Source organism: Symsagittifera roscoffensis, chromosome 4 (assembly GCF_963678635.1).
Source record: "Symsagittifera roscoffensis chromosome 4, txSymRosc1.1, whole genome shotgun sequence".
In the NCBI taxonomy this organism is placed as follows: Eukaryota; Metazoa; Xenacoelomorpha; order Acoela; family Convolutidae; genus Symsagittifera; species Symsagittifera roscoffensis.
The window spans coordinates 29,735,860-29,762,176 of NC_087065.1; the positions used below are offsets into that span (position 1 = coordinate 29,735,860).

At 39.3% G+C, this 26,317-nt stretch overlaps 1 protein-coding gene across 1 annotated transcript in view; it reads left to right on the forward strand.

The window, feature by feature from the left end:
- LOC134844582 (UPF0193 protein EVG1 homolog) overlaps positions 1 to 17,198 on the forward strand; it is a 260,384-nt gene extending 243,186 nt beyond the window's left edge. The window contains exons 2-6 of the mRNA XM_063861326.1: positions 13,445 to 13,577; positions 14,919 to 14,981; positions 15,594 to 15,708; positions 15,869 to 16,140; positions 16,617 to 17,198. Of these exons, the coding sequence (XP_063717396.1) occupies positions 13,484 to 13,577; positions 14,919 to 14,981; positions 15,594 to 15,708; positions 15,869 to 16,140; positions 16,617 to 16,822 (750 nt within the window). The 5' untranslated portion in view covers positions 13,445 to 13,483 and the 3' untranslated portion in view covers positions 16,823 to 17,198. The remainder of the gene's footprint in view (positions 1 to 13,444; positions 13,578 to 14,918; positions 14,982 to 15,593; positions 15,709 to 15,868; positions 16,141 to 16,616) is intronic.
- Positions 17,199 to 26,317: the final 9,119 nt, after the last annotated feature.

Genomic DNA, 26,317 nt, shown 5'->3' on the forward strand with positions numbered 1-26,317 from the left:
CCAAGGAAAAGTGGAAGAGTTTGTTAATGTGGAACAATGTACCCAAGACCGCCAAAACTCAAAATGGAGGTTGAAGTTGATCACAAATGTGACAATTTTTGTTGCTTTGCTGAAAAACATTCCAATGGGATGTCCACACTCTGTCCCACCCGAACATTTACTGAAAAACCATTCTGTTAACTGTCTTTTATCTAAAAAAGACAAAGAACCATACAAAGACCATTTATGTCTTTTCCGCGCGTTGACCATGTGCATGAACGGACACAATTATCTTGACTCTAACACTTCTAGATACTTTACAGAACTCATCACAAACTCTGGTTATGATCCTTAAAATTTCAAGGAGTTTCAGTAGAAGACTTACAGCTTGTTGAAGAAGTTGTGCAAAGAAACATCTAAATATACGATTTCTCCTACATATATTCAAGAAGGTGAATATGAAGGAGAATTAGCTCGACGAAGTATTGGAAGATTTGATAGAACAGTCAAATTACTGAGATTCAACAATCATATCGTTCTCACAAATGATATTGATTCTTTCTTCAAGAGCTTCCGTGTCCTAGTTGTGACACTTTCTTCAGAATATCTTAGTTTCTCAGCGAACATCTTCAGAGAAGCAAGGATCGAGTGAGACATGTTTACCGACGTGTATGAATGTGTATGAGCTTCGAGAAAACAAACTTTTTAATAAACTAAAAATTTTCAATTTTGAGCCGATTTGTGTTCCTGCAGAAGAACTAAAAGAGACGCAAACTACAACCTGGATTGGAAAACATGTTCCAGTTTCAGTCTCTATATCATCGAATTTGATTGAGGAACCCATCTTTTTGTACAAAAAGAATCCACATAAGTTGAGTATTGATTTTGTAACCAACCTCGAGCTGTTGGCTAAAAAAAAGTAAGCTAGAGATGAGAAAAAAAAATTTCAAGATCTTGGAGTAGCTGGAGTAGATGAAAAAAAGAAAAAGACCTCTGATCAGCTAAACGAACGTGTTAAAAACTATTCAACTAACCAATTTGAGTACGAAGACGAATGCATTGAAGATTTGGCAGAAGCAGATTTGTCAAAACAATTCTTGCGAATTCAGAAAAGTCAACTCATCGATTTGAAACAACATCTGGAGAGAAAAATAAAATACTTTAGCTGTTTTTGGATTTAACAGCGGTAGATATGAATTGAATTTGATCAAGTCAGATTCAATCTCTTATTTTATTCGCGATAAAGAACGAGAAACAGCAAACATCAAAAAAGCGAACGATTTTTTATCTTTCAAGTTTGAAGCTGTACAATTTCATGGAATCTCTGGGTGGAGAACTACTCTGGACTCTTTTCTCAAAGTCTATAAAGCTTGCAAAACAAAAGGATTCTTTCCATATGGGTGGTTTGATAACCCAGACAAACTTGATTTTCACAATTTACCACCGTATGAAGCATTTTTCAGTAAACTTAGAAACAACAATCCTCTAGACGAAGACTTTATTGATTATGAGAAGGGTGGCGAGCAGCAAGCACTAAAGAGTTTCAAATCAAGACTGTGCCTACATCTTGTTTAGATAAGTACAATTACTTACAAGATTTTTGGCAGAAAAATGGAATGACTGTTTTCGAAGGCTTTTTGCAGTGTTACAACAACAAGGATTTTTATAAAGATGAAAAACCTCTATCAGGAGTTGTAGCAGAAACAATGAATCTTTGGGTAATTCATCCTATGGATATCAGATCATTTGATAGATCCAGGCATAAAATCACAAAAGATCTGAACGATGAAAAAACTCGAAAGGCAATCAATTAGCCCTTATTCAAAAGACTGAATACAGTTGATAAAGATTTGTATGAGTTGGAGTTGTCGAAATCAACCATTGAACACAGGATCCATCATTGTTGGATTTTTCATAGTGCAGTATGCCAAATTCAGAATGTTGGAGCTCTACTATAACTTTTTCGACAAATTCTGTGATGTAAAAAATTTGAAGAGTTGGAGCACAGACTCACTTTACTTAGCACTTGCTGAAAAAAATTATATGACTGTATCCAGCCAAATGAGAGAGCGATTTGAGAAAAAATGTAGGAAAATGACTGTAGAGACTCTTTCAAGGCGGATGCAAAATCCAATTTCTTCCCTCGAACGTGTTGCAGTACCCATAAAAAGCATGATAAACGGGAGCTAGGACTTTTCAAAGAGGAACTTTATTGCTGATGTGACATCAAGTCAGATAAATTCAATTTCAGTAGTAAAGGTTTGAACAAACCAGTACTAAATTTTCTGGAGACGAACCCCGGTCGAAAACAGCAAAGTGCTCGATGAAGCAATCAACCTAACATCTACAAATGGAGGATTCAGAACCGTAATGGGACATTCGACCAGAATGGACAAAAGTGCAAATTCAAATTGATGGCCGCTGACCTTGAGAATTGGCAGTTTTAGTAGATTAGCGACGTTATTTGAACGATTAGGCAAACTGTGAAGGTCAAGATATTCTGGTATTTTGAATTTTTAAAGTTTTGAATGACGACGTCATATTTCTAAAAAACGACGAAATGGCCATTTTTAGAAGTAAACCAAAAAAGAAACACAACAAGAACGATAGTTGCCAGAGAAACAACGACGGGAAATAGAAAAATGCAACAGATTGTTACAAAATTTTCCACGTTAACGGTGAAGGGCGGTGGAATTGTGAATTCAGCCTTTCGGAGAGGAAATAAGGGTGTTATTTCCCCGGATTCAGGAATCCGGAGGGGTCTTGAGACTTGAACTTAAACTAATTTATACGAACTTCTAGCTCTCTAGTCATGCCCTGAATTGAATTCAAATAACATCTCAATTCAATTTCTGTTTATGAGAAGCTAGGAGTTGAGGGAAAGTGTTGATCCATCTCGGATGGAGATGATGATTTTTATCTACTGAACAAAAACAATAGTAATATGATAAGTAGTAGTAGCCCTGTTTTTAGGAGTGACTTCGTAGTCTGGGGATACTGTGACCCAGCCATGAGCTCACTAATTTCGCATGTAAGTAAGTTAAATTGAGCGTTCTGGTCGAAGCCGGAGAACAGTAACGTTTTTGTCGACCTGATGTTGAAACGACCCCCAAATAAACTGGCTTTGGTAGAGACGGTGAAAATTTTGTAGAGCTTTGTTTAGACGCTGGCCAGTCGTTTTATAGCTTAGCTTTATTTTCCGTCGATATGTACTTCCGGGCGAATGTTACATAGATGTTTTTATGGCGCTCCTGAGTGTTACTCTTTTTTAACATCATGACCGGCAGAACCGTTAACGAGCACTCCGCGCCGAGCGGATGCTCAAAATAACGCCCTTAATAGGCCCTAACCGCCGGGGCGGAAGGGTAGTTCGGAACGCGGAAGCCTTCTGGATTCCCCTGAATAGCTTTTTAACCTAGTTAAGACTGAAAGATCACGTTCCAGCAAGGGTGGGGTGATCGGCCGTCCCCTCGTTCCCTGAGAGGTTTGTGACAGTATCCAAGAAAAACAAAAAACATAAAAAAATAACCGAAAAAACCAAAAACAGTAAAAAAGCTTAAAATCACTAGAAATCATCCCCCCAAACGAGATGTGATCCGACCCTCCCGTTTGTTGTTGTAAGATATATTGTTGGTACATGCTTTCATATCAGTCAGGATCATTTACGATCATTTTTGTGGCCCGTTTGTGAGGCTTGTACTGTACGGTTAATTGAGTATTTAAGCACGTTTATGCTAATTCGCGCTCAATCCGGAGGGTCTCGGGATTAATGAAGAAGACTGATCCGGCAAGCAGCTCAAGGAGTGACAAGAAGGGGCTCAACAACAACAACAATCGACTGTTGGTATCGTTAGTAATTTTTGTATCCCTTTTGGTACAAAAAGTAAGATAGTAATCTGTGGGGGGCTCGACAGTGCTCGACAGTCGGATATTGATTAAACCCGGAGGGGTATAGTATTACTAGTATTTTTGTCTATATAGCCCTTATAAAGACTCCTATATCGTTTCTCAGTGAAAAACACAATAAGCTGACCGGTTTTTAGGGTCAAAATAGCGATAATTTGACCCCCCAATCAAATCGCGTTTTTTGAGAAATCGATTTTTTTTGAAACGGAAAAAAGCGCTAAATTAATGAGTTACATTGTAACTGTACTAGTATATTAGGTAGAACCGGTTGAGTTTAGTTCAGAAGTGGTTGGAACTATTTGGGTACCAAAAACCGAACATCAGTGATTTTTGAAAAAAAAAAACGAAACTTTATAGAATAACATTTTTTTTTGAAATTTGTGAGTTAGGACAGTAAAATTGTTGTTCGGTTAACGTCCACTAGTGAACCAACAGGTTTTAAAACCCGTTTGCCGATAAACTTCCGGGTTACAGAGAGATCGAAATTAACGTGTTTGATTTAGAGGATTCATCAATGCGGAGGGGTCCAAATAAAATAGCTTTACGCAAATTTTTTCAGCTAGAGCGTACTAGATCGGGTTTTGCATTGAACTAGAAGAGTACAGGCCTTTTGAGCTCGGATCAATAATTTTTAGATCGGAAAGAACAGAATTGCGAAAAAAGTTAGACGGAATCTATAAGAGAGAAGTTTTTTGACTTTAGAAAAAAGACATTGGTTAATAACTTAGGAACTACTGGACAGATCTAGTTGATCTTGGTACCATTAGATCAAAAATTAAGTAAGCTTACTCATTAAAACATCTATTTTTCAAAAAAGTAAGCGTGAAATTTTTTAAAGATTTTTTTAGCAAATTCATCCATTTGGGAAGGTAGACCCTTCACGTTTTATAATTTTTTTGGAAAGCCCTTACACCCGTACCAAAAGGTAGTAACGGTTGAATAAGACAATTTTACGCTGTTCTAGACAAAAAGGGAAGGCTAAGGGCACCAGAAAACCTTAGTCAAGTCGAAACTAGGCTAGCGATAAGACCCTTCACCGTTAGGGTGAATCGTCAAATAAGAGGCTTAACTTCAATCCGGAAAGGGTCTAGGGAAAGACGAAACACCCTTCCTAGTTAGTTAAAACAGCATAAAACCATCGTAGAACGTATCCGCAAGGGTATCGGGTGAAAGTTTAGAAAGTCTCCGAGAAGCTAATTTTACAAACCCGGAGGGATCCCAATCCGGAGGGGTCTTATTTTTGCCAATTCGGAGGGGTTCCAGAATTTAGCCAATCTAAAAGAGTCCTATTTTTGCCAATCGGGAGGGGTCCCAATTTTACAAACCCGGAGCGGTCCTGTTTTTGCCAATCCGGAGGGGTCCTGATTTGTCAAGCCGGAGGGGTTCTATTCTTGTCAATCCGGGGGGGGGGGATTGTTTTGTCAAGACTTAAGAAGACAACAGAAAAGAAAGTAGTTAAAGGTATTAGGTTATTAAGAGATAGATTGGGAACCAATGACTGCACTGGTAACTTGCCTTTTATAAAAAACCAATCCAAAACAAGACAGGTCTAAACTTGGACATTCGCGACACTAAGTCTAAATTGAACAAGAGTGTGTAACTCATTGGTGTGGATTGAAATCCAAAACGTTTTTGAGAAAAGTTATTGCCCTGAGGATTTTAGTAGGTCTAGATCGGGAGTCCGATGGCAGATAGGTAACACAGGACTCTGTGGGTGCAATAGACACCTACTTGAGAAAATTACAGCCTTCAAGTTTTGTCTGTTTGGTGCATCATCAAGCAGGGAAAGCTTTTCTTTAGAAATAAGTTCGACTATTGTATTGCGGCTGACTAAAAATACAAAACAAATACGTTATTCATAAAAAAATTCTAACTTTCATCATTTTTGGTTTTAAATCAATAATATTTGTGCTTGATTGGGTAGCGAGAACACTATCTTTTAAATAGACTGATATCATCATACTGTGCTAGCTTCACAATCATTGTGAATAAATTGTATACATGCTGTACGATGATAACATTCAAGGATTCGTGGTCACTATCTAATAGAAACGTTTGAAAATTATTGTGTTGTGTTATTGTTATAAGTAGTTAGGCTAAAAGGACACTAGCAATCGAATTGAGTGTATAGGCAGTAAGAAGTGATAAATTAAAGATGGGTTTGACAAGTCAAGGATACCTAAACTACGAGATAGCTCCAGGAAATTCATACCTGAGAAACAGAGAAAACCAATGACCGACCCTTTTGTGGAAAGGATCACACGAACCCGGACCGACAATGGAGAGACGGTTTCAGGCAGAATGGTTGAGACAGGAGTCAAAAGTCCTCAGAAGAGCGAAAAGCAATGCTAGAAACGGAGGTCCATCCGGACCAGGCCATGGATGAGAGCCAGGAAACACATGGACCGGAGGGGAGAGGAAACAGAAGGCTGGCGAGTGAATCTATTCCGGTAGAACAATGCCAAGATTTTGCCACTTCCACCGGGACACTGGACCGAGAGGAGATGTCGGAACTGTCCGACATCTCTACTGAAATTGTGGAAATTAGAAGATCTCCCACAGACAACACCATGATGGCAGGCGTGACGGAGAAACAGGCAACGTCCTCATCGTTTTCAGAGAGAGTGAAGAACACTTTCGGAAACAACTTTCCATTTACAATGGGAGCGGGTACAGGCGATGTAGGAGAATCCCAGGAGGAAGAAGGGGACGATGACGAGCAAGTTGACTTTGGATCTCGAGTCAGCCTCAATCGTTCGAATCAGGAGAAAGAAGCATACACCGACAGAGGGACTGGCACCATGGACCAATTTGGTGTAGTGAGGACAATGAGCAAAACCACAAACACATCAGGCCAGACAGGAGACTTTGTGAGACGAATTCGGAAATTCGAACTGGGAAGAGTAGAAACACAGGGCTAAGCAACGCACCGGCGGATCCAGAGGTGGATAATGAAAAGACGTCAAGGCAGAGAATCAAAGCTCGAATCTCGATCAGCACCAAGCCAACTGGTATCGACAGTGTGACACCGCCACTTGTGACGCCACTAGTGGACAACGGAGTATCAATTGAAGAAGCCTTGACCAACATAGTGGGCAGCATAGGAGAACAGAATGAACAGATGTCCATAAGGATGAGTGAACTAGAAAGGGCAGTCCACGTCGAGAGAGAAAGTCTGCGGGAAGAAATAAACCGCAACAGACAAGAAGTTAGTAGAAGCGAAAAACGTTTGAAGGAAAGAACGGATGAACACTTGGCGAAGAACTTGTCGCGAATGACAAGAGAAGCGGAACAGAGAGAGTTACGATTGAGAGACGACATGGAGAAGTTGAGAATTCAACAAGAGCAGACTCTTGGGACTCTTGACACAAAGATAGATGCGATGATGGAGAGGCGAACTCAGGCTATCATGCATCAGTTGGACGGGCTACTAGGCAGCAGGAGTGGACCAAAAGATGGGGGACCGAATTTGGGAGGACCGAGCAGGGAGCCGAGGGTGAACTTCAATGACCAACAAAATAGGAGAAGGACATATGGATCCACTAGAGGTAGGGGCCGTTCAGCAGGCTATGCCACAGGGGATAATAGAACATGAGGCCCAAACATCAGAGGAAGTTCAACTGGCAACAGACAGACCTCAAACGAACGATCGACGCAAGGCACACATGTGACTGGCAGAGGTGATTCCAGGAACAGGAGTCATGCGAGCCCAGGGATGAGTCATGCGAGCCAAGGAAGAAACAATCCAAGTAAATCGGACGAAAGGGAAGTTCCAAGTGCAGAACCCTTATCAGGGGGCAATGATACTGAGGAGGGGCATTCAACAGAGGCTACCTCAATAGTCACAGCCTTTGAACCTCTGAACAGGTCTTTGGAGACATTCCCTACGAAGTTATCTAGAACCAATGAACGTAGCAAAAAGTCCAAAAGGATTTTTAAGAAACCAAGATGCTACAAAGACGAATCTGATGGCTGTATTGATACCTGGATAGAAGTGATGAAACTGCATTTCAAGGAAGAAGACTTGTCAGAAAGGCAAGAATGCAGTGCGCTTACTAGTAACTTGGAAGGGACAGTCCTAAACTGCGTGATGGCCAAAAAGCAATACCAACGGGACACTGCTGAGAAAATCTTTGAAATCTTGCTAAATCATTTTGGATCAGGGGTGCAGGGAAACCAAGCAATGATGCGGTTCGAGAAACAGAGGCAACGAGAAGATGAGACGATAGACAAGTTTCTAGACGATTTGGAGATGCTGAGAAGGCATAGCCAACCAGATGAGTCAAACAGAAGGATGAACCTGGCAGTAGCCTCAAATTTCATCGATGATGTGAAGAATGATGAACTTCAAACAATGTTAGCAACACATTACACACCACTCTCAACCAATGCGCCAACACCAGAGGAGTTGAGACTCAAGTCAAAAGAATATCTTTGCTGAAGCCTCCATCGAGATCTGGATATTACAAGAACAATTAAGGCAATTTTAACAACGGACCAGCAATCCAAGGGAACAACTGGTATAAACCGAAGTACGATATGGACAAGAGGCGCTCTTGTGCAAATTGCAGTTCGAAGGACCATCATTTGTAAGCATGCCCAACTTACAAACAGGGCATGAAAGCAATCGGCTTTAGCCTCGAGGACGAAGTTGCGTCAGAAGTTGACCATGAAGATTTCATGAGAGGAGTAATTGCAAAATTCGGCCCGAGATGTTTCTTTTGCAACTTGGAAGCTCAATTTAAATCGGATTGTCCGCAAATCTGGGATGCTGTAGCAGACATCAAGCATCCAAGGCATGAGGAAGCTTTATCGGGTGTGAAAGCCAGCAAGGCTCGCCCATTGAGTGAAGCGGAGGCGCGCAGAAAAGAAAAACCGCAAGAGCTGGCAACGAAGAAGATGCAGGCGGTAACGGAAGAGACATGTGAAGTGGAACCGGTGACTGCGGCGGATGACTTCAAGATTGATAATAGGGCAGCCGCGAGGGATGCTCTAAATAGAGTCCAGCCGCAATTGGTAACGAAGGAGATCAAACAAAAGGTGAAGCTCGAATTGGAAAATGATAAATTACAGGAAAAACTAAGCAAACGAAAGCACCAAGTAGTTTGAGCATGAAACTAAATGTGATCTCCGGGCTGAGGTTCGGTATGGTGCCACAAGGAAGCAAAATACCATCGATAATCTCGGTAGCGGGACACCAGGTAATCAGAAATCTGAGTGAACCATCAGTGTTCACTTTGATGCATTTGGACACATATGCAGACTATCTGAGGCAGGTGGAGCCACGCACTGAGTCAAGAGCTGTGCGAGCACTACTAACAACGGGTGGCCCTCGAATAAAGAAGCTTCACGGGCGCTACGTGGACGTTTATGGACCGTATCAAAAATGCTGAACGTGGATGGAATTAGCATCTACACTGGGACATATGTTATAATAGACAGTGATTAAATAGGACAGATCTATTTTGTTGAAAAACAACTCAAAGTCCGTAGGATAGGCCATGACGCCATGATGGAGCAAAACGCTGTTCACATTGGATACGAAGCAGATGTGACAGCACATCTGCACGACACCAACGGAAAGAAAATCGGAGTCACAGGGCTTCTGGACACAGGAGCGGTAGTGAGCGTGATGCCGATAAAGCTTAGGAAAGAATGAGCTTCACCAGGGAAGATCTAATTCCGACGAATCTCCGACTGGCAGCGGCCAATCGAGGAGCGATTTACGTAGCCGGAAGAACACCAATAACGTTCCTCCACGGGATCTTTGGATGAGCTTCCCAGTAGTAGAGAATCTGGATGACTCCGACCAATTCATCTTGGGCAGAAATTTTGTCAGGAATTTCGAAGTGATGATTGACTTGAACAACGGCCTAGTAAGGATTAGGAACCCGGACCGGAAATATGTTAAGAAACCAATTAATAGAATAAAAACAGATGAAAATAAGATACCAATCTTTTTAGATTGAAAGGTAAAACTACAGCCGGGACAAGCAGTAGTAGCAATTTTTAGATTGAGAAATTTAAATTCGTTAAGTGATAGTAAACAGGTTTGTTTGGTACCGAATCCAAATAGTCAAAGTTCAGTGATTTTAGGCCGGAGCTTCTCGGTAACTCGAAAAGGACTGTGTGTCTGTATGATATTGAACACTCTGGACACCACGGTTTCAATCCAGGATGGAAAGAAACTTGGTTACGGTTTGCCGATGAGGACCGACTATGAAAAGACACAAAACTTGAAGAGATATAGTGTGAAAGACTGTCCTTATCTTGCCAATAAAGATAAAATTTTAAAAAAGACTAATGAATTAAAATCTATTCATAAACTGTTTTCACTGAAATCCGAAAGGGACGAAGATTTGTCGAGCTGCTCGAATTTTCTGGAGTGCCCCTCGTCATATCAACTAGAAACTGACAAACCGGTTTTGCCAGAAATACAACAATTTAAAGGGAAAATAGGAGAGGGAGATTTTGATTTATTGCGGGCGGTTTTAAATCCGAACGCGGATGTATTTTCAAAACATAGAGCGGATATCGGTTGCTGTAACTTCGTCGAACACAAAATCGAATTTGAGGAAGGCGCCGTTGCCCATAGGGAAGGTGCAAGACGAATGACGCCACATAAATTGGAAGCGTGCCGAGCGGAAATAGAAATGTTGCTCGATTACGACATGATAGAACCCTCGAAATTGCCATGGGCTTGCGGATTAGTGATGGCGAAGAAGAAAGGGGGCAGTTTAGGTTTTGTTGCGACTTTCGCTACTTGAACGCGGTAACAATAAAATTTGCGTACCCGATACCGCGGATAGAGGAGAGCCTCTCTAAACTTTGCGATGCCAAATTCTTCACCACATTGGACTTGGGTTCTGCCTTCTGGCAGATCCCTCTGCGTAAGAAGGATAGAGAAAAGACCGGATTCGCATGCGAGTTGGGATTGTACCAGTGGAAGAGGATGGCCTTCGGCTTGTGCAATGCAACGGCCAATTTTCAAAGACTGATGGCTCAGGCTTTGACCAGAGTGACGAAGAAGAACGGGAATCTTGTGATGTGGTGTGTTACGTGGATGACGTGGTCATAGCAATAGCAGCCCTGGAAGACCACATTGATTGGCTCGATGAGGGTTTTGACTGCATGAACAGAGCAGGCCTAAAATGCAAACCATCGAAATGTTAGATCCTGAGGGATTCGATCAAGTATCTAGGAAGAATGGTGGACAGGCATGGTGTGAGGCCGGAACCGAAAGCAGTAGAAGCTGTGTTGACATGAGAGGCTCCCAGAACGGACACACAGCTTATGAGCTTCCTCGGGTTTGCCAATTATTACCGTGAGTTCATAAAAGGATATGCAGACAAGGTGTATCCCATGCAGAAGTTGATGCGGAACAAAGGAAAGAAGTTCGAATGGAGCGATGAAGCTCGAACGGCCTTCGAGAACATAAATGGGAACTGTGCGAAGCGCCAGTGCTAGGCATGTCTACTGAAAAGGGCATGTATGTTTTTGACACAGACGCATCAGTAGTAGGGAATACTGCATCAGGAGCAGGAATGGAATGGAAGAAAAGTTCTCTGTCCCATTGCATATGGCAGTAAGGTGTTAATTGACACTGAGATGAAATATGGTGCACCAAAAGCAGAAATGTTTGCGGTAATCACATTTGTGGAAAAGTACCGCGCATACTTGGGGAGCGCTCCCTTTAAGTTACACGTGGACAACAGAGCGTTATCCTGGTTGAAGACATACTCGATGGATCAGAGTTATATCGGAAGATGGATAGTGAGATTAGATGGCTACCACATGATAATCGAGCAGAACGCTGACAGCCTCAGCAAAAAAACCGAGTTCTATGAAAGGTTAGAACAGAAGCAAGCCAATCAGGCAGAAATCAAGGAAGGATTCTCGTTTCTGGACAAAGAAACTTATGAAGCGCTTCCCTTGACGAGATGGTTGGATAAGTCTGGACATCCAACCCCAGGACATCCTGAATTACCTCTAGAGAAAGCAGCCGAGATAAAGATTCTATCCAAGAAGGACCCTGTGCCCTTGGACCTGTTGCTGTGCTCGAACCTGGTTCAGCAGGAACCCTCTCGCATGAACATTAACAGCATCTCATTATTGGATAAAACGGTGCAGGTCACACCGCAACCGATGCGGATGCTGGGTGGAGTTTAAGAGAGAATAGTGACCAGAGATGACCCCGAGTGGTGGCGTCACTGACAGTCAATGAGAAGGTGAAGATCATGCCGTCAAGACGACAACACTAATAAAACGAGAGGGATTGTAGGACAGTTTTAACCAGTACTTCAGAACGGAAAGAACAGGGGAACGATACGCAAAAAAAACTGTTACCTTTGAGGACCAGGATAAAGAAGGTGAGAAGGTTGAACGAAACCTGGTGCAAGATTGTCTGTCCGGGGAGACGAACTGTGAGAAGAGCCGGCGAGTTCAAGATCAACACCCGGGACAAGGAAGTTTGTCTGGGGAGTCTGATGCAGATGAAAAAGTTTCTGATGAGAAACAGGACCTGGAGAATAAAGTTTTGTCCGGGGAGTTCAGATGGATGCGAAGAAGGCACAGAACTGATCCGGAGAAGGGGACAGGCTCTATCGCAGACTCTTCAATGGATCGACATCTACTCAGACAGGAACTCGAGCTCAGGATCGGAACTATCAAAGCTAGTGATCCTCTCACTGCTAATGGAGACTCGAGCAAGGGATCTGAACAGTGAGGTATATCAAGACCCTGACAGTGATCGCTACCTCAAACCAGGTGAAAGAGTTATCGCTACCTCATACCATGTGAAATAGCGCAGCAGATGATCTGGAAACAATAGCGGTAACGAAATGTTCTATAAGTCTGTTGCCACAAAAAGTGGTAGTCAGGACTGATCTTCAGCCGTTCGAACAGGAAACACAGCCGTTGGCAAAGATTTGGTGCGTTAAGATGGAAGAAGACACGCATCAGCCCAATGAGCTGAATAGTCAGATTAGGGTCATGGAGACGTACTTGAAGGCGGGTTGATTTTCTAAATTGGAAAATTCTGGAATTTTCTCTATTATTCTGGAATTTTCTGACATCACTTCTATTCAAAGAATGACGTCATTGCCATAAAAGGAAAATTGCGTGGGTGGTGACGTCACTTCTATTTATTGCGTATGCGATGACGTCATTGTTAGTATAAATATGCTGATATTATTGGTTTTAATCATTAGTTTTGTTTGCCAATCAGAAATAGTCAATTGAATTTTTCTTCAAGTTTTACAATTCGTCAATATAGCGTTGGTAATGCCCTATCCAACTTGTGCACGTACCGTCGCATGACGGAAGGGCCCATTTTAATTGACTTTTTTTAAAAGTAATATAGTGTTAAGTAATCCATATGGCAGCTATCAATAGGGTTACCTTTTAAACGACAATTCTCTGGATCATTCAAACATTGACTAGATTGATTTGTTTCAAGAATTTGTCAATGCAACATAAGTATGGCCATTTTCAACCTGCGCTTGACAGACGTATTGACTGTATTTTATACCAGATGCTTCGTTTTCATGATTTTTTTTTCAGATTTAATGAAATAAGATATAAATACCTCAGTTTAGAAATGGACAAACCATATCGTGGTGTATCAGCTGGAGGAAATTGCTTTGATGCTCCTAAAGTCAGTTATAGTCCACAAACTGCCAATCTTTTAAAAAGTAAGTTATTTTGTATAATCTTGCAATGAAAAAGATATTTGTTACACTTGCGAGAGCAATTGTTTTGTAATCGGGGCTTAGACTTTTCTCCCGTAAACAATTTTTCTGACAAATCTGAATGAAGCTAAAGTCGAATTGTTATTGAAACCACGGGGCGGATCTAGGATTATCTCAAGGGGGGGGGGGGGGGAAAGGGGGTTTCAAAATTTTTTCAAAAATGTCGACGTATTTTAGGTCGACCAAAATGGTTTTCCGAGCTCTCTTAAATCAATATAACGACCCTATTTTGACCAAATTTCCTGCGCCGCAAGCAGTTTGAAAAAATAGGCCAAAAATGCTGTTTTCGGGTTTTTTGGAAAATTTTGACCAAAAAATTGCGTTTTTTCGGCGCTTGCTCCCCTTCAAAATTAGCACACATTGGTGCCAAAGGCGCCTTTAGAAAAGGTCTAGAGTAGGTTGCTCAAAAATGGATGACATAAAAAACAGGGTTGCAATGTTTAAAACATGTCTTGTTTAAAACATGTTTAAAACACTGAATGATTTCGTGTTTAAAACATTTTCCCCTGATTGGCAGATTTTCTTGTGTGCTTTGACTAACTGAACTGTATTCGGGGAAAAACCTCCTCGATGGTTTTCGTGATCGAGGTATCGAACGACGCGAATGGTTCGAAATTGCCGAGAAACGGTAAAATTCTTCTATTCTGTATTCTTGATTTGCTGCGTTTGTTTTTGTATCCGACTTTTTCGGAGTCGATCCTACTGAAAATGAAATGAAAAGAGCACTCGACTTGTAAAATTACGGCGCACAGACTGCATATAATTTCATTGTTTTTGTTAAAAACATGTTTAAAACGTTTTTTATACTCAAAAAGTGTTTTTTTTTTGCAACCCTGATGAAAAATACCAAAGGGGGAACGTGGAACTTTTGGTTTGTGAGGAGGTCGATTCCCCGACGAAAAGGCGTTCAAATCCCCCCTAAATCAGCCCCTGGATAAACCTTAGCAACTTCCAGGCCCTTTCTGATTTGGTTGACTGAAAACTCCTCAGAAAATGATTTTTTGTGTTTATTTGGAGGGACTAAAGAAGGCTAGAAAAAACTGTCATAGGCTTTGTTGAATTTTTAAGAGTTTTCAGCTTAAATCAAAGTAATATGAAGAGTTATAAGCACTTTTCAATTATAGATCACTCACCAATTTTGCATGGGAAAAAGTAGAATAACAACAGAATAAACAATTTTGCATGAAACTGAAAAGTTTCTCGTACAATTCTCATACAATCAATGTATAAAAGAATTTTTTCCAAAACTTTTAACAGAACGCTATTGTTTTTGTGTCTGTTTAGCCATGATGAACGAATCCAAATTGACCAACTTTCAGCAACGGAAACTTGAAGAGTCTCTCAGAGGTAAAATATTCAGCAAATAAAAAATTCATAAATCAGTGCTCATTTTCAATTTCTATTCTGGTCATGTGTTTTTTCCGCATGTGGTTTATCCGCCATATTGGTGGCTGTTGTTCGTAAGTCAACAATGGATTATGGCGCAATTATCAAAACTTTAGTATCTTAATTTGTAGATCAGAGGTATTAAGCCAGTAGGCGGCAAATTCTATCAAATTTTTCAAACCATATTTACTTGCATTTAATTGTGCATTTCTTTAAGTTTTAAAATCCATATTTGCCGTTTTTTGTGTGTTTGTTACGTGCAACGTCGCTTCTGTCTCTGAAAACGCCCTTCTAGTATTTACCTTTGATAAATGTTGGTGCAATCGCGAAAAAGGCGAACGTTTTCTAGCTTCAGAAGTGGGTTTTAACTTCCCAGCGGAATAAACAGTTTAACCATTGATCGAGTAGTCTTTAATTGGGTTAATTTTATCAAAAAAGTTAATCATCAAAATGATCTTGAAGCTCATTTGTCGAATTAGCGGTTTTCGTCTCATTTTCTGTCGGCGGGTTTGCCATGCCATGTTTGATGCTTCCATTCTCTGTAAAAGTTGATCCATTGCCTTTCGTCTGTAGCTGGCAGCTCTTTGCCTAAATCGTGCAATCCAACATCAAGTGAAGATTCCGGCGCGGCAGCTGCCAGAAAAACTAGCGGATCAGATAGGAACAGACGAAAACAACACACTCTGTCGTGAGTAATGTTGCTTAAATCTTACTATGCACTGCTCATCATTCTGACCGTCACATCCTGGCATTTTTTGTGATTTAGTGCAAAATTTCACTGAGAAATGAAGGTTGCTTTGCTTCTCCACAAAATAGAACTTTTTTTTGAAAAGCTCAGTTGTTTTCAGTGGAATTCGAACTCGTGATCAAATAATAGCTGGTGGAGCATACGAACGGGAGAAGTTTGTATCGGCCGGCAGTCAGACAAGAGACAGAGAAAAAGAGAAGGATCGTCTGGCAAGGCGCCTGGCTGGACTGGATCCCGATGAAGTGTTGCGCGAGGAGAAAAGGCCGACTACCCTGGCAGAGTTCGAGGCACAGCAGATGCGTAGGGCCAGGGAGAAAGAACAGGAGAGACAGGCTGAACAGAAGTCCAGGCCGAAGGACCGATTCGCTGAGTGTTAGAAACAATTTCAGCATTAAAAAGGGGACTGACACTGCATCTGGGTTGCTTTAGTATCTAAGTGCTTTAAGTTCTAAAGAAAGATTTAATTTTCCAGAGATGAGGTCAGTGGAAAAATTGGAAAAACTAGTTTGTGTTTACTTTTCTGTCGAGGTTGTTTGATTTTCACTTTCGCATTTTCGAACGGGATTTGAATACGCTCTGTGATAAAAAAAGTGCGCTTCACTTTTAGTTGCGAAGTGGAACTGAATAATAGGATTAAATTCGAATAAATTTTTATCTTTAAAACCAGTTCTCCAATTGTGCTAGCTGTTTTGGAACTGAACGAATGGGAGGATGTAGTTTCATATAAATTCTTTTATAAAATTAATAAGTATAAAAATAACTTGCAAAGCTTGAGTGCAAACAAAGCGGCCTGCGTTCACAGCAGTTAAACATAATTTAACGAACTACTTTAAGTTATCTGTTTTAAGTGTGGGACGAGATCAACGACAGACGCAAGTTCCTCTACCACATGGAGAAGCTGGGAGAGGGCAAAGACTACAGGACCCTTATTGTGACGGAGATATCGCAGAAGATCAGAGAGATGGAGGTGATAGACAAGAAGAGGTCCAATGAACTGGAGCAGGAGTTGAGGAAAGAGTCACTCACAGTAGACACCATGAACACCAAACGATGAGGCGATATCTTCTCTGATTACTGGCCTATGTATCTGGGATAAACCAAAGAGGACTCTAGGCATCATTAGAGACATAAAAGAAGCAAAATAGTTTAGGGCAGCCATTATTGAGTAATCCCAGAACCTGCAGTAGAAACTTGCCAAAAAATCAGTACCACCTCAATAAGAATTTTGAACTTGTCTTAGAAAAAATAATTCTCTGGTGTTTATTTTGGTTGAGAAACAGTAATCTTCATTGTATAAACGAATGTGTATTGTAAATATTGTTCATTTGTTTTAAAGTAAAAATTGTGAATATTTAAGTTACTGATAAAAACTTAGTAATTATTTTTATTTAACAATTCATTTCTCTAAGTGCAAAAGAACGAAGTGATTTTCACTTATATAGGTCTTGATAATTTACCCATTGGTTCATTTTTCTTAAATTTAGTTAAGTTTATCAATAGAAGTCAATGACCTTGTTCGTGAAGTTCAATGAACTTTTACATGATAAATTTTTTCTTTGATATTCGGAAGTTCAGAAACATTGAAAATTTTTGAATGCGTTTTTTTTTTCAATTTCCTTGTTCTTTTACACTTTTCCAACCTTCTGTTGGCTATTTCTTTTGATAGGTATACAGAGTTGAGTTATGAAGTCAAAGTTAACTTGCAAGATAGCAGACTTGAGAAAATGTGGCGAGTCCTTAAAATACGTACCACTTAAAATAGGAGAGCAAGTGATCGTAATCGGGAACTAGACTTTTTTCACATAAACAATTGTTCTTGCAAATCTGGAAATCGAACTTGTTTCAGTATTACACGATCATAGTGTGCTAGTACGATGCAGCTTCTTTTGTTTCGAACCTAAGAAGCATGCTATTTTAAGTAATCAATTGATCGGAAAAAACTTGGTTTCGTACAGTAAAATGTAATTTTGCTCCCAGTCAACTTCTCCCAGCCCAAGTTTTGTTGGCCAATTAGGGTGGTAACAAAAAGCAGAATTATTAAATCACGACCTGAACCAAAATGAGTTAAAAGCATGCATGAACAAACTGAAAGCCGCACAACTTCAACGCAACATGCATGTCGAGTTGAACATCAAAAAATTGTTCGCTGATTTCATGAACTCCTTACGCATAGATGCTAGTTCAAAATACTCTTAATCAAGAAAAGAGTTGAAACTTCAATAAGTCAACAAGTTAAATGTGAAATAGGTATAACGGAAAACTGCTGGTACTGCCTCGCCCCATAATGGGAAGCCATTTTGGGAGGGGCTTAAAGAGAAAGCAAATTTTTTGCAGTTTTCTAACAATTTTAACATTGACATTATGGTGGCAATAAATTGAAAAAGTGATGTTTATTTTTAAATCATAAAATTGCTACGAAATGCCGACAATATAGATAAATTTGTACCCACAATTTGAAAAATTGGACCGTTAAATAAGATAGTGCATTTAATTAGCCAAAAATATGGTTTTAGTTAAAATTAGTGGAACTGGCTTAGTTTTTCGCACTAGTGACATGAACTTTCTACCGACCCCGATTTTGCGTTCCTCCAATAACCTCCAAGATGTTAGTTTTCTAACTCATAGTTTCATTTTAATTTTTTAAAAGTAAAAAGCAGATGCTTGGGTGGCTCCCATGAAAAAAATAGAGACTCCCAGATTCGAACATTCAACAACGTTGGTTTATATCAAACCTTGCAGTGTTTCTTTAAAATGGTTCCGAAGAGTCTTAGGGAATATCTGTAGCCTACTATTTCGCCTTTAATGTAATCTCTGAAAATTTCAGGTCACTCCGTCAATTTTGTGACAGATTTTGCTCAAGATGTAATAGGTCCATCGCATTTTCGATGTCAAAAACTCTCCCGAACGATCCGTGAAATTTTTTTTTCCACTAATCCAGCTGATACAAAAATTAGAGCGGGTATTAAACAGAGAGCCAAGCATAGCGCATAGTTGCCGCCATAAGATCTCCTTAAACTCTTTTCATTAAGTTTGCGTAGAAAATCTGGGCAGAGATGAGTTACAGCCTTGATTGAAGACTCTTAAAACTTACTTGTAAAAACGGAAATGGCAATTCGTTCAAAATCTAGGAGCATCCTTGAAAATTATGCTTTGTCAGAAATTAAAAAAATGGCTTCAAGAAAGTTTAAATTAATGTCTATTTTTGTTTACCAGTAGAGATTATATACAAGGCGGGTAAAAGCAGCCGAATTAAATATATATGGTATGGAACTCTATTATAACATCGAATAAAAACAAAGACACTCTCGTAAAGCCATATAGAATGGACGTAAACGTAAACTTAATCAACGGAAATTAGAACTCGATCAGGATTCATTACACCATTGTCCAAAAATTAGAACTGCTTTTTTCCGTTGGATTAAAGCCTTGCCAGTCGTAAGTGACTGCCCGATAGGACCAATTTCTGTTTCGAGTTCTGTTTTTTTGCTGCACAGCTGCGCAATGAGAGTTGATTTGCTTTCTTATCTGTTACTTCGTGGAGACAATGGGAAATTATACTGCTATTGATATGCGTAACTTGCTGATTGGCCTATTTTTCATCTGACGCTTGATCTGGATTGCCTCACTTTTTCCAGATCGAACATCAAGACTGCTAATCTATGGTTGATACCAAGTTATCTGCTGTGACGGCAAGCATGCGTTTTTCGTGAGCCTTTATCTTTTGCATCAGCAGTTTTGTCGGTTGCTTTTTGTGAAATCATTTCTGTCAACAATAATCATCACGTAATTCGACTCATATTTATGTTATGATGAGAAACGAAAAGTAAATGAGCAACGCAAAATGAAATATAAACCGTGTTAGTAGTATGCATAGAGTGCATTAGGATCGGGGTGGGTCGTCATAGATGGATGACCATTAGACATTGATCATAATGGTCACTGTATTATCTGAGAACCAATGGTCACCGTGTAAAAATACAAATTGTCACCATGTGTTAGGTTTTACTTTATAGTCCTCATGTAATCTGCATTGGTTTCTATTTGCAATTAGCACCAAGTAGTTTATGATTTTAACTAAAAAATCATATTGTAAAAAATTTACAGTTGTCACTGCAGTTTGGCTTAAAATGAGTTGCGCTATCTGCATTTTTTCAGAAGCCTTTCCTTCCTTGCTGACAAACATTTTGGACAAACAAATTATAAATGCGCATTAGTCTTTTAATTAAAATGTATATAAAATTAAACCATGTTAAATAAAAAATAATTCTTGAGAACATTATCATTAAGGTAGACAAAATCCGCGTATACATAACAGAATTTTGTGTATATTCGAGTATTATGTATGTTCGATCTGTTTTTGTGCATGAATATTGTCAAAACTTGTACCTAACTTGTTTGGAAATTGTACTGAAAGGAGGCCTCAGTTGCTGGTATAATGATATCCCCCCATAGATCGATTTTGTATTTGTTTTTGATAGCAACCTAACTTCTCGGATACTTGCTATTCAAATAACAAATGAGTAAAAATGTCAATTACTAAAAGATCGTACTGGCAAAATGAAATTGAAAAGTGTACAAATGGACCATTTTAAATAGTTAATTAATGAGAAAGCATGTGAGTTAGAAAACGTTTTAAAACATGATCATATATATAAACAAAATCGGACGCATCACCCTTAAAATTTTTATCAAAAATGAAATGTGCAATATAAATACAAAAAGAACCGCACATGGTAGAGTTTGAGTTTTGCATGGGACAATTTGTCATCGATTCAGTGACCTGATGGAATTTCTCGTTCAGTCGATTGGTGTACTGCCAAAGAGGAAGACCGAGAGGATCAGCGAATTATAAAACATTTCTTCTGATGCAAATCACTATCCAATTTGTGTCCAGAGAATCTGATTTTGAAGTGTTCACAATCATCAAGATATTGTTTGGGATGTGAGGTCGTAAGTTGTCCGCTGAAAACACTCCAAGAAACTTGTGTTTCAGATGTTTACAGTTCTGAATCAAGTCCTGCAACATGATTTCATCCAGTTTCAGACGGTTGAAGTTGAAAGGACGTTCTGTGTAACTTTACGGTCAAATGTAATAAATACATTCAATGAGCGTATAACCAAAACAAAAATTTCCAGGTTTGCTGTCAAAGCGTTTGAGAATTGAAGATCGAGTGAAACTGAGCAGTTAGTAAGTTATGGATGCAAGAAGTCATGAGCTGCCTGCTGTGTGCTAGTGAGATCGAAACACATAATCAAGTGCTGCTGGTAGTTATCCAGAGTGATTCCCAGCCCACAGTGCAACAGACCCAGCGCTGATAGTGTGTTGAAGAAGAGACGGTTATGATCTTGTGTACTAATTGGTGTACTTGCTATTGGTAAACCGCTTCGTCTCAAGGTAACCTGTTCCAATCCAAACTTTTGATAATAAAAAGGATTCGTTTGGTCTGTTCCTAGAAATGAATTATTTGTGTTCAATGCTATTATAATTTGTCTCACCGGTTCACGAGCAAAAATATCTTCCTGTTGCCACCTGCGCTGCCAAGCTGTTGCAAGAAATGTTTTTTTTTGTAATTTCTTCTTGATATGGGTAGTTCGCAGGAGTTTTGAGCAAAGTTGATTCAGCAACAGAGAGCACATGGTCGGTCACAGTCATTTTTCTAACATATAGGTTCGCTTCGAGTATTTGCAGCTTGTATTGCTTGGCAGCATCTTCAGATATAATGAGAACGTCTGAGGGTAACACCTCTCAACAAATGCTTGTCACATTTGAAAAAATCATTTCCAAGGGGTCCGTAGAACATAATTTCCCTCGATTCGCGGACCAGTTCTCGTTGAGATGTGAAACCAGCTGCATCTATTGCAGCGGAATTGTTTTCAAAACGATATCCCTGACACTTGAGCCACAAATTCTTGGCTCCTTTGCTGTTAGAAAATTCTGTTCCAATAAAGCTTTTATGCGCAAAACTACTATTGGCATTAGAGATTTTGAGTCCATTAGCAGAGAGGGTACAGTCAGAGAAAAGGGAATACAGGGAGTTGTTTACGAGGAACAGTGGATCAGACACAGTAGGATCAGTTTTGTCGTATCTCAGATCAGCTCCATTTGATTGCTTTACTTTACATCGTGTTTCCAAAGAGATTTTTTGCAGGTCAACAAAATTGTTACGGTCACGGTGATTTCAAATTCAAGCATTGGTCCATTAGGTGAATAGACAGTTCCAATTTTTTGATCGAAAGCATTTGCAAAAGTAATCAAAAGGGGTAGTTTTTTAAACAAATCCAGAGAGCTATGGGTAGCTTCATTGGGTAACAAATTAGTGATCATTTTTTTTGTTTGAGAAAAAATCTGCTCGACTTCTCGCTGGTCTGGTTTTTCTTCGAATGGATATTTTTCGAGCCCCTACTGACCCTGTTCTTCGTAGTCCATTCATTTGGTGTCTTTTGATGACGTCTACCACCACCGAATTGTTTTCTTGCAGTTTTTGTCACAGTGTTTTTCATTGCTTCTTTAGGAGACTTCTTTTTTATAGCGACATCAATCAGTTCTGGCGCTGCACTCATCAAAAGTTCTCTGCCCAATTTTTTCGCAGCCGGTAGAATAACCCGTCGTGCGAACGGTATAGCAACACGACCAATACCAGCAGCCAAATCCACTGCCGCGTTGTCGGTAGTGTCTAGAGAAATGAGGAAGTGAAGCTTGCTTTGCATAATATTGATCCATTGGTTTTCAATCAAAGCGCTTGAAATTTAGAGTCAACACAACTTTACCAGTTCCTGCAAAGGGCACTATTCTTCCAGTTTCTGTGCGCAATTGTACCGATATTGATTGTACAGATGAAGTGAATAATTTTTTGTAGTCTAAATTAGTGAGTTTTTTCGATGATGAGGTGCAATGCTGCAGGCACTACCGTTTTTGATTCGTCTCTTTGAATCAATGACGCGTAACAAATGGGCTTTTGCATCTCCAACAATTTGGTATTGAATTATGTCAATGTAGACAAAAATCGGACTTGTCCCACTTGATAAGTCAGATGGGAAATGAGATTCGTACAGTTCGTTTCCCTCATAAGATGCATCGAAGGAGGGTATCATTTTGTAACCAATGTGATATTCCCCGTTCTCGTCAAGTTTTGCATTGTAGACTAACAGACTGGGTATTTGGGGACTTGGGAATGAGATTCCTTCATTTGCGTTTATCCAAATGCTTATGCTATTCGTGATTTCTTGAGGACTTGCATCGAAATGAATTTTTCTTTGAGTTTTGTTTTTATCTCATTAATCAATTGTTCTATAAAAGTGTACTCTCCTGATTTGATAAAAAGTTTTCGCCATAGTATGGTCTGGAAATTGTATCCCGATTGCCAGCGTTGGATTCAATGGCTACTACATTGGATGCTCTGAAGTACGTAAATTCCTCATCAGTAACATTGTTTAATTTCGTTGGGAAAATTATTTCTGAGAGAGCAACTCTCCTATCGCCGTCTAAAGCGATTTCTTCTATACAAAAAATTCTAAATTTGGCCCAAGTCATATCTGGGAAATAATCCATTAATGCTGTTAAAATCAAATGTACAGTAAACTCATCAATGCCCATTTTCTTTATAATCAGCTTTGTTTCCAATTAAACTAAGTTCTTTTTCATAAACTTTTCCGCTGATTTCGTCCTTCTCCGCATCAATGAGACTGTATATTAAAGGGTGTACAGTAGGAATGGCAACTATTTCAAAAAATTCGTCTGTGAAAATCTGCTTGTAACCTTTTCTAAAAGGCAAGTCAGTTTTCGCTATTCGCACATAGTCACGAACATAAAATTTTAGTTTCTGTACCAACTTTGATGAACTGTTTGCAATTAATGCAACTAAAGCAAGTACATTCTTTCGTGTGACCTTGTTCGGAGTCAACTTTGTTACTCCATTCACGCGTGAGTTAATAGTTTGAACAAAACTGTAATCTTTCAATATAATTGTAAGTCCATTCGAACTCCAAGTACTTGTAGATAATACTTTTAATAATACTTCGAGTGTTTTTTTCGGAAAAAGCTGATTTTTTCTCACTGTGAGTATTGTGTTTGATGATTTCTCGTTTAGTGCATTAGTTTTCGAACTCTCCTTTAAACTCGGTGCCTTTTTCAACGCACATTTTTTTTGGTTGTTTTCTCATCGAACATCAAGACTGCTAATTTATGGTTGATACCAAGTTATCTGCTGTGACGGCAAGCATGCGCTTTTCGTGCGCCTTTATCTTTTGCATCAGCAGTTTTGTCGTTTGCTTTTTGTTAAATCATTTCTGTCAACAGTAATCCTCACGTAATTCGACTCATATTTATGTTATGATGAGAAACGAAAAGTAAATGAGCAACGCAAAATGAAATATAAACCGTGTTAGTAGTATGCATAGAGTGCATTAGGATCGGGGTGGGTCGTCATAGATGGATGACCATTAGACATTGATCATAATGGTCACTGTATTATCTGACAACCAATGGTCACCGTGTAAAAATACAAATTGTCACCATGTGTTAGGTTTTATTTTATAGTCCTCATGTAATCTGCATTGGTTTCTATTTGCAATTAGCACCAAGTAATTTATGATTTTAACAAAAAAATCATATTGTAAAAAATTTACAGTTGTCACTGCAGTTTGGCTTAATATGAGTTGCGCTATCTGCATTATTTCAGAAGCCTTTCCTTCCTTGCTGACAAACATTTTGGACAAAAAAATTATAAATGCGCAATAGTCTTTTAATTAAAATGTATATAAAATTAAACCATGTTAAGTAAAAATTAATTCTTGAGAACATTATCATTAAGGTAGACAAAATCCGCGTATACATAACAGAGTTTTGTGTATATTCGAGTATTATGTATGTTCGATCTGTTTTTGTGCATAAATATCGTCAAAACTTGTACCTAACTTGTTTGGAAATTGTACTGAAAGGAGGCCTCAGTTGCTGGTATAATGATATCCCCCCATAGATCGATTTTGTATTTGTTTTTGATAGTAACCTAACTTCTCGGCTATTCATATAACAAATGAGTAAAAATGTCAATTACTAAAAGATCGTAGTGGCAAAATGAAATTGAAAAGTGTACAAATGGACCATTTTAAATAATTAATTAATGAGAAAGCATGTGAGTTAGAAAACGTTTTAAAACATGATCATATATATAAACAAAATCTGAAGCATCACCCTTAAAATTTTTATCAAAAATTAAATGTGCAATATAAATACAAAAAGAACCGCCACATGGTAGAGTTTGAGTTTCGCATGGGACAATTTGTCATCGATTCAGTGACCTGATGGAATTTCTCGATCAATCGATTGATGTACTGCCAAAGAGGAAGACCGAGAGGATCAGCGAATTATAAAACATTTCTTCTGATGCAAATCACTATCCAATGTGTGTCCAGAGAATCTGATTTTGAAGTGTTCACAATCATCAAGATATTGTTTGGGATGTGAGGTCGTAAGTTGTCCGCTGAAAACACTCCAAGAAACTTGTGTTTCAGATGTTTACAGTTCTGAATCAGGTCCTGCAGCATAATTTCATCCAGTTTCAGACGGTTGAAATTGAAAGGACGTTCTGTGTAACTTTACGGTCAAATGTAATAAATACATTCGATGAGCGTATAACCAAAACAAAAATTTCCAGGTTTGCTGTCAAAGCGTTTGAGAATTGAAGATCGAGTGAAACAGCAGTTAGTAAGTTATGGACGCAACAAGTCATGAGCTGCCTGCTGTGTGCTAGTGAGATGGAAACACATAATCAAGTGCTGCTGGTAGTTATCCAGAGTGATTCCTAGCCCACAGTGCAACAGACCCAGCGCTGATAGTGTGTTGAAGAAGAGACGGTTATGATCTTGTGTACTAATTGGTGTACTTGCTATTGGTAAACCGCTTCGTCTCAAGGTAACCTGTTCCAATCCAAACTTTTGATAATAAAATGGATTCGTTTGGTCTGTTCCTAGAAATGCATTATTTGTGTTCAATGCTATTATAATTTGTCTCACCGGTTCACGAGCAAAAATATCTTCCTGTTGCCAGCTGCGCTGCCAAGCTGTTGCAAGAAATGTTTTTTTTTGTAATTTCTTCTTGATATGGGTAGTTCGCAGGAGTTTTGAGCAAAGTTGATTCAGTAACAGAGAGCACATGGTCGGTCACAGTCATTTTTCTAACATATAGGTTCGCTTCGAGTATTTGCAGCTTGTAATGCTTGGCAGCATCTTCAGATATAATGAGAACGTCTGAGGGTAACACCTCTCAACAAATGCTTGTCACATTTGAAAAAATCAACTCCAACGGGTCCGTAGAACCAAATTTCCCTCGATTCGCGGACCAGTTCTCGTTGAGATGTGAAACCAGCTGCATCTATTGTAGCGGAATTGTTTTCAAAACGATATCACTGACACTTGAGCCACAAAACCTTGGCTCCTTTGCTGTTAGAAAATTCTGTTCCAATAAAGCTTTTATGCGCAAAACTACTATTGGCATTAGAGATTTTGAGTCCATTAGCAGAGAGGGTACAGTCAGAGAAAAGGGAATACAGGG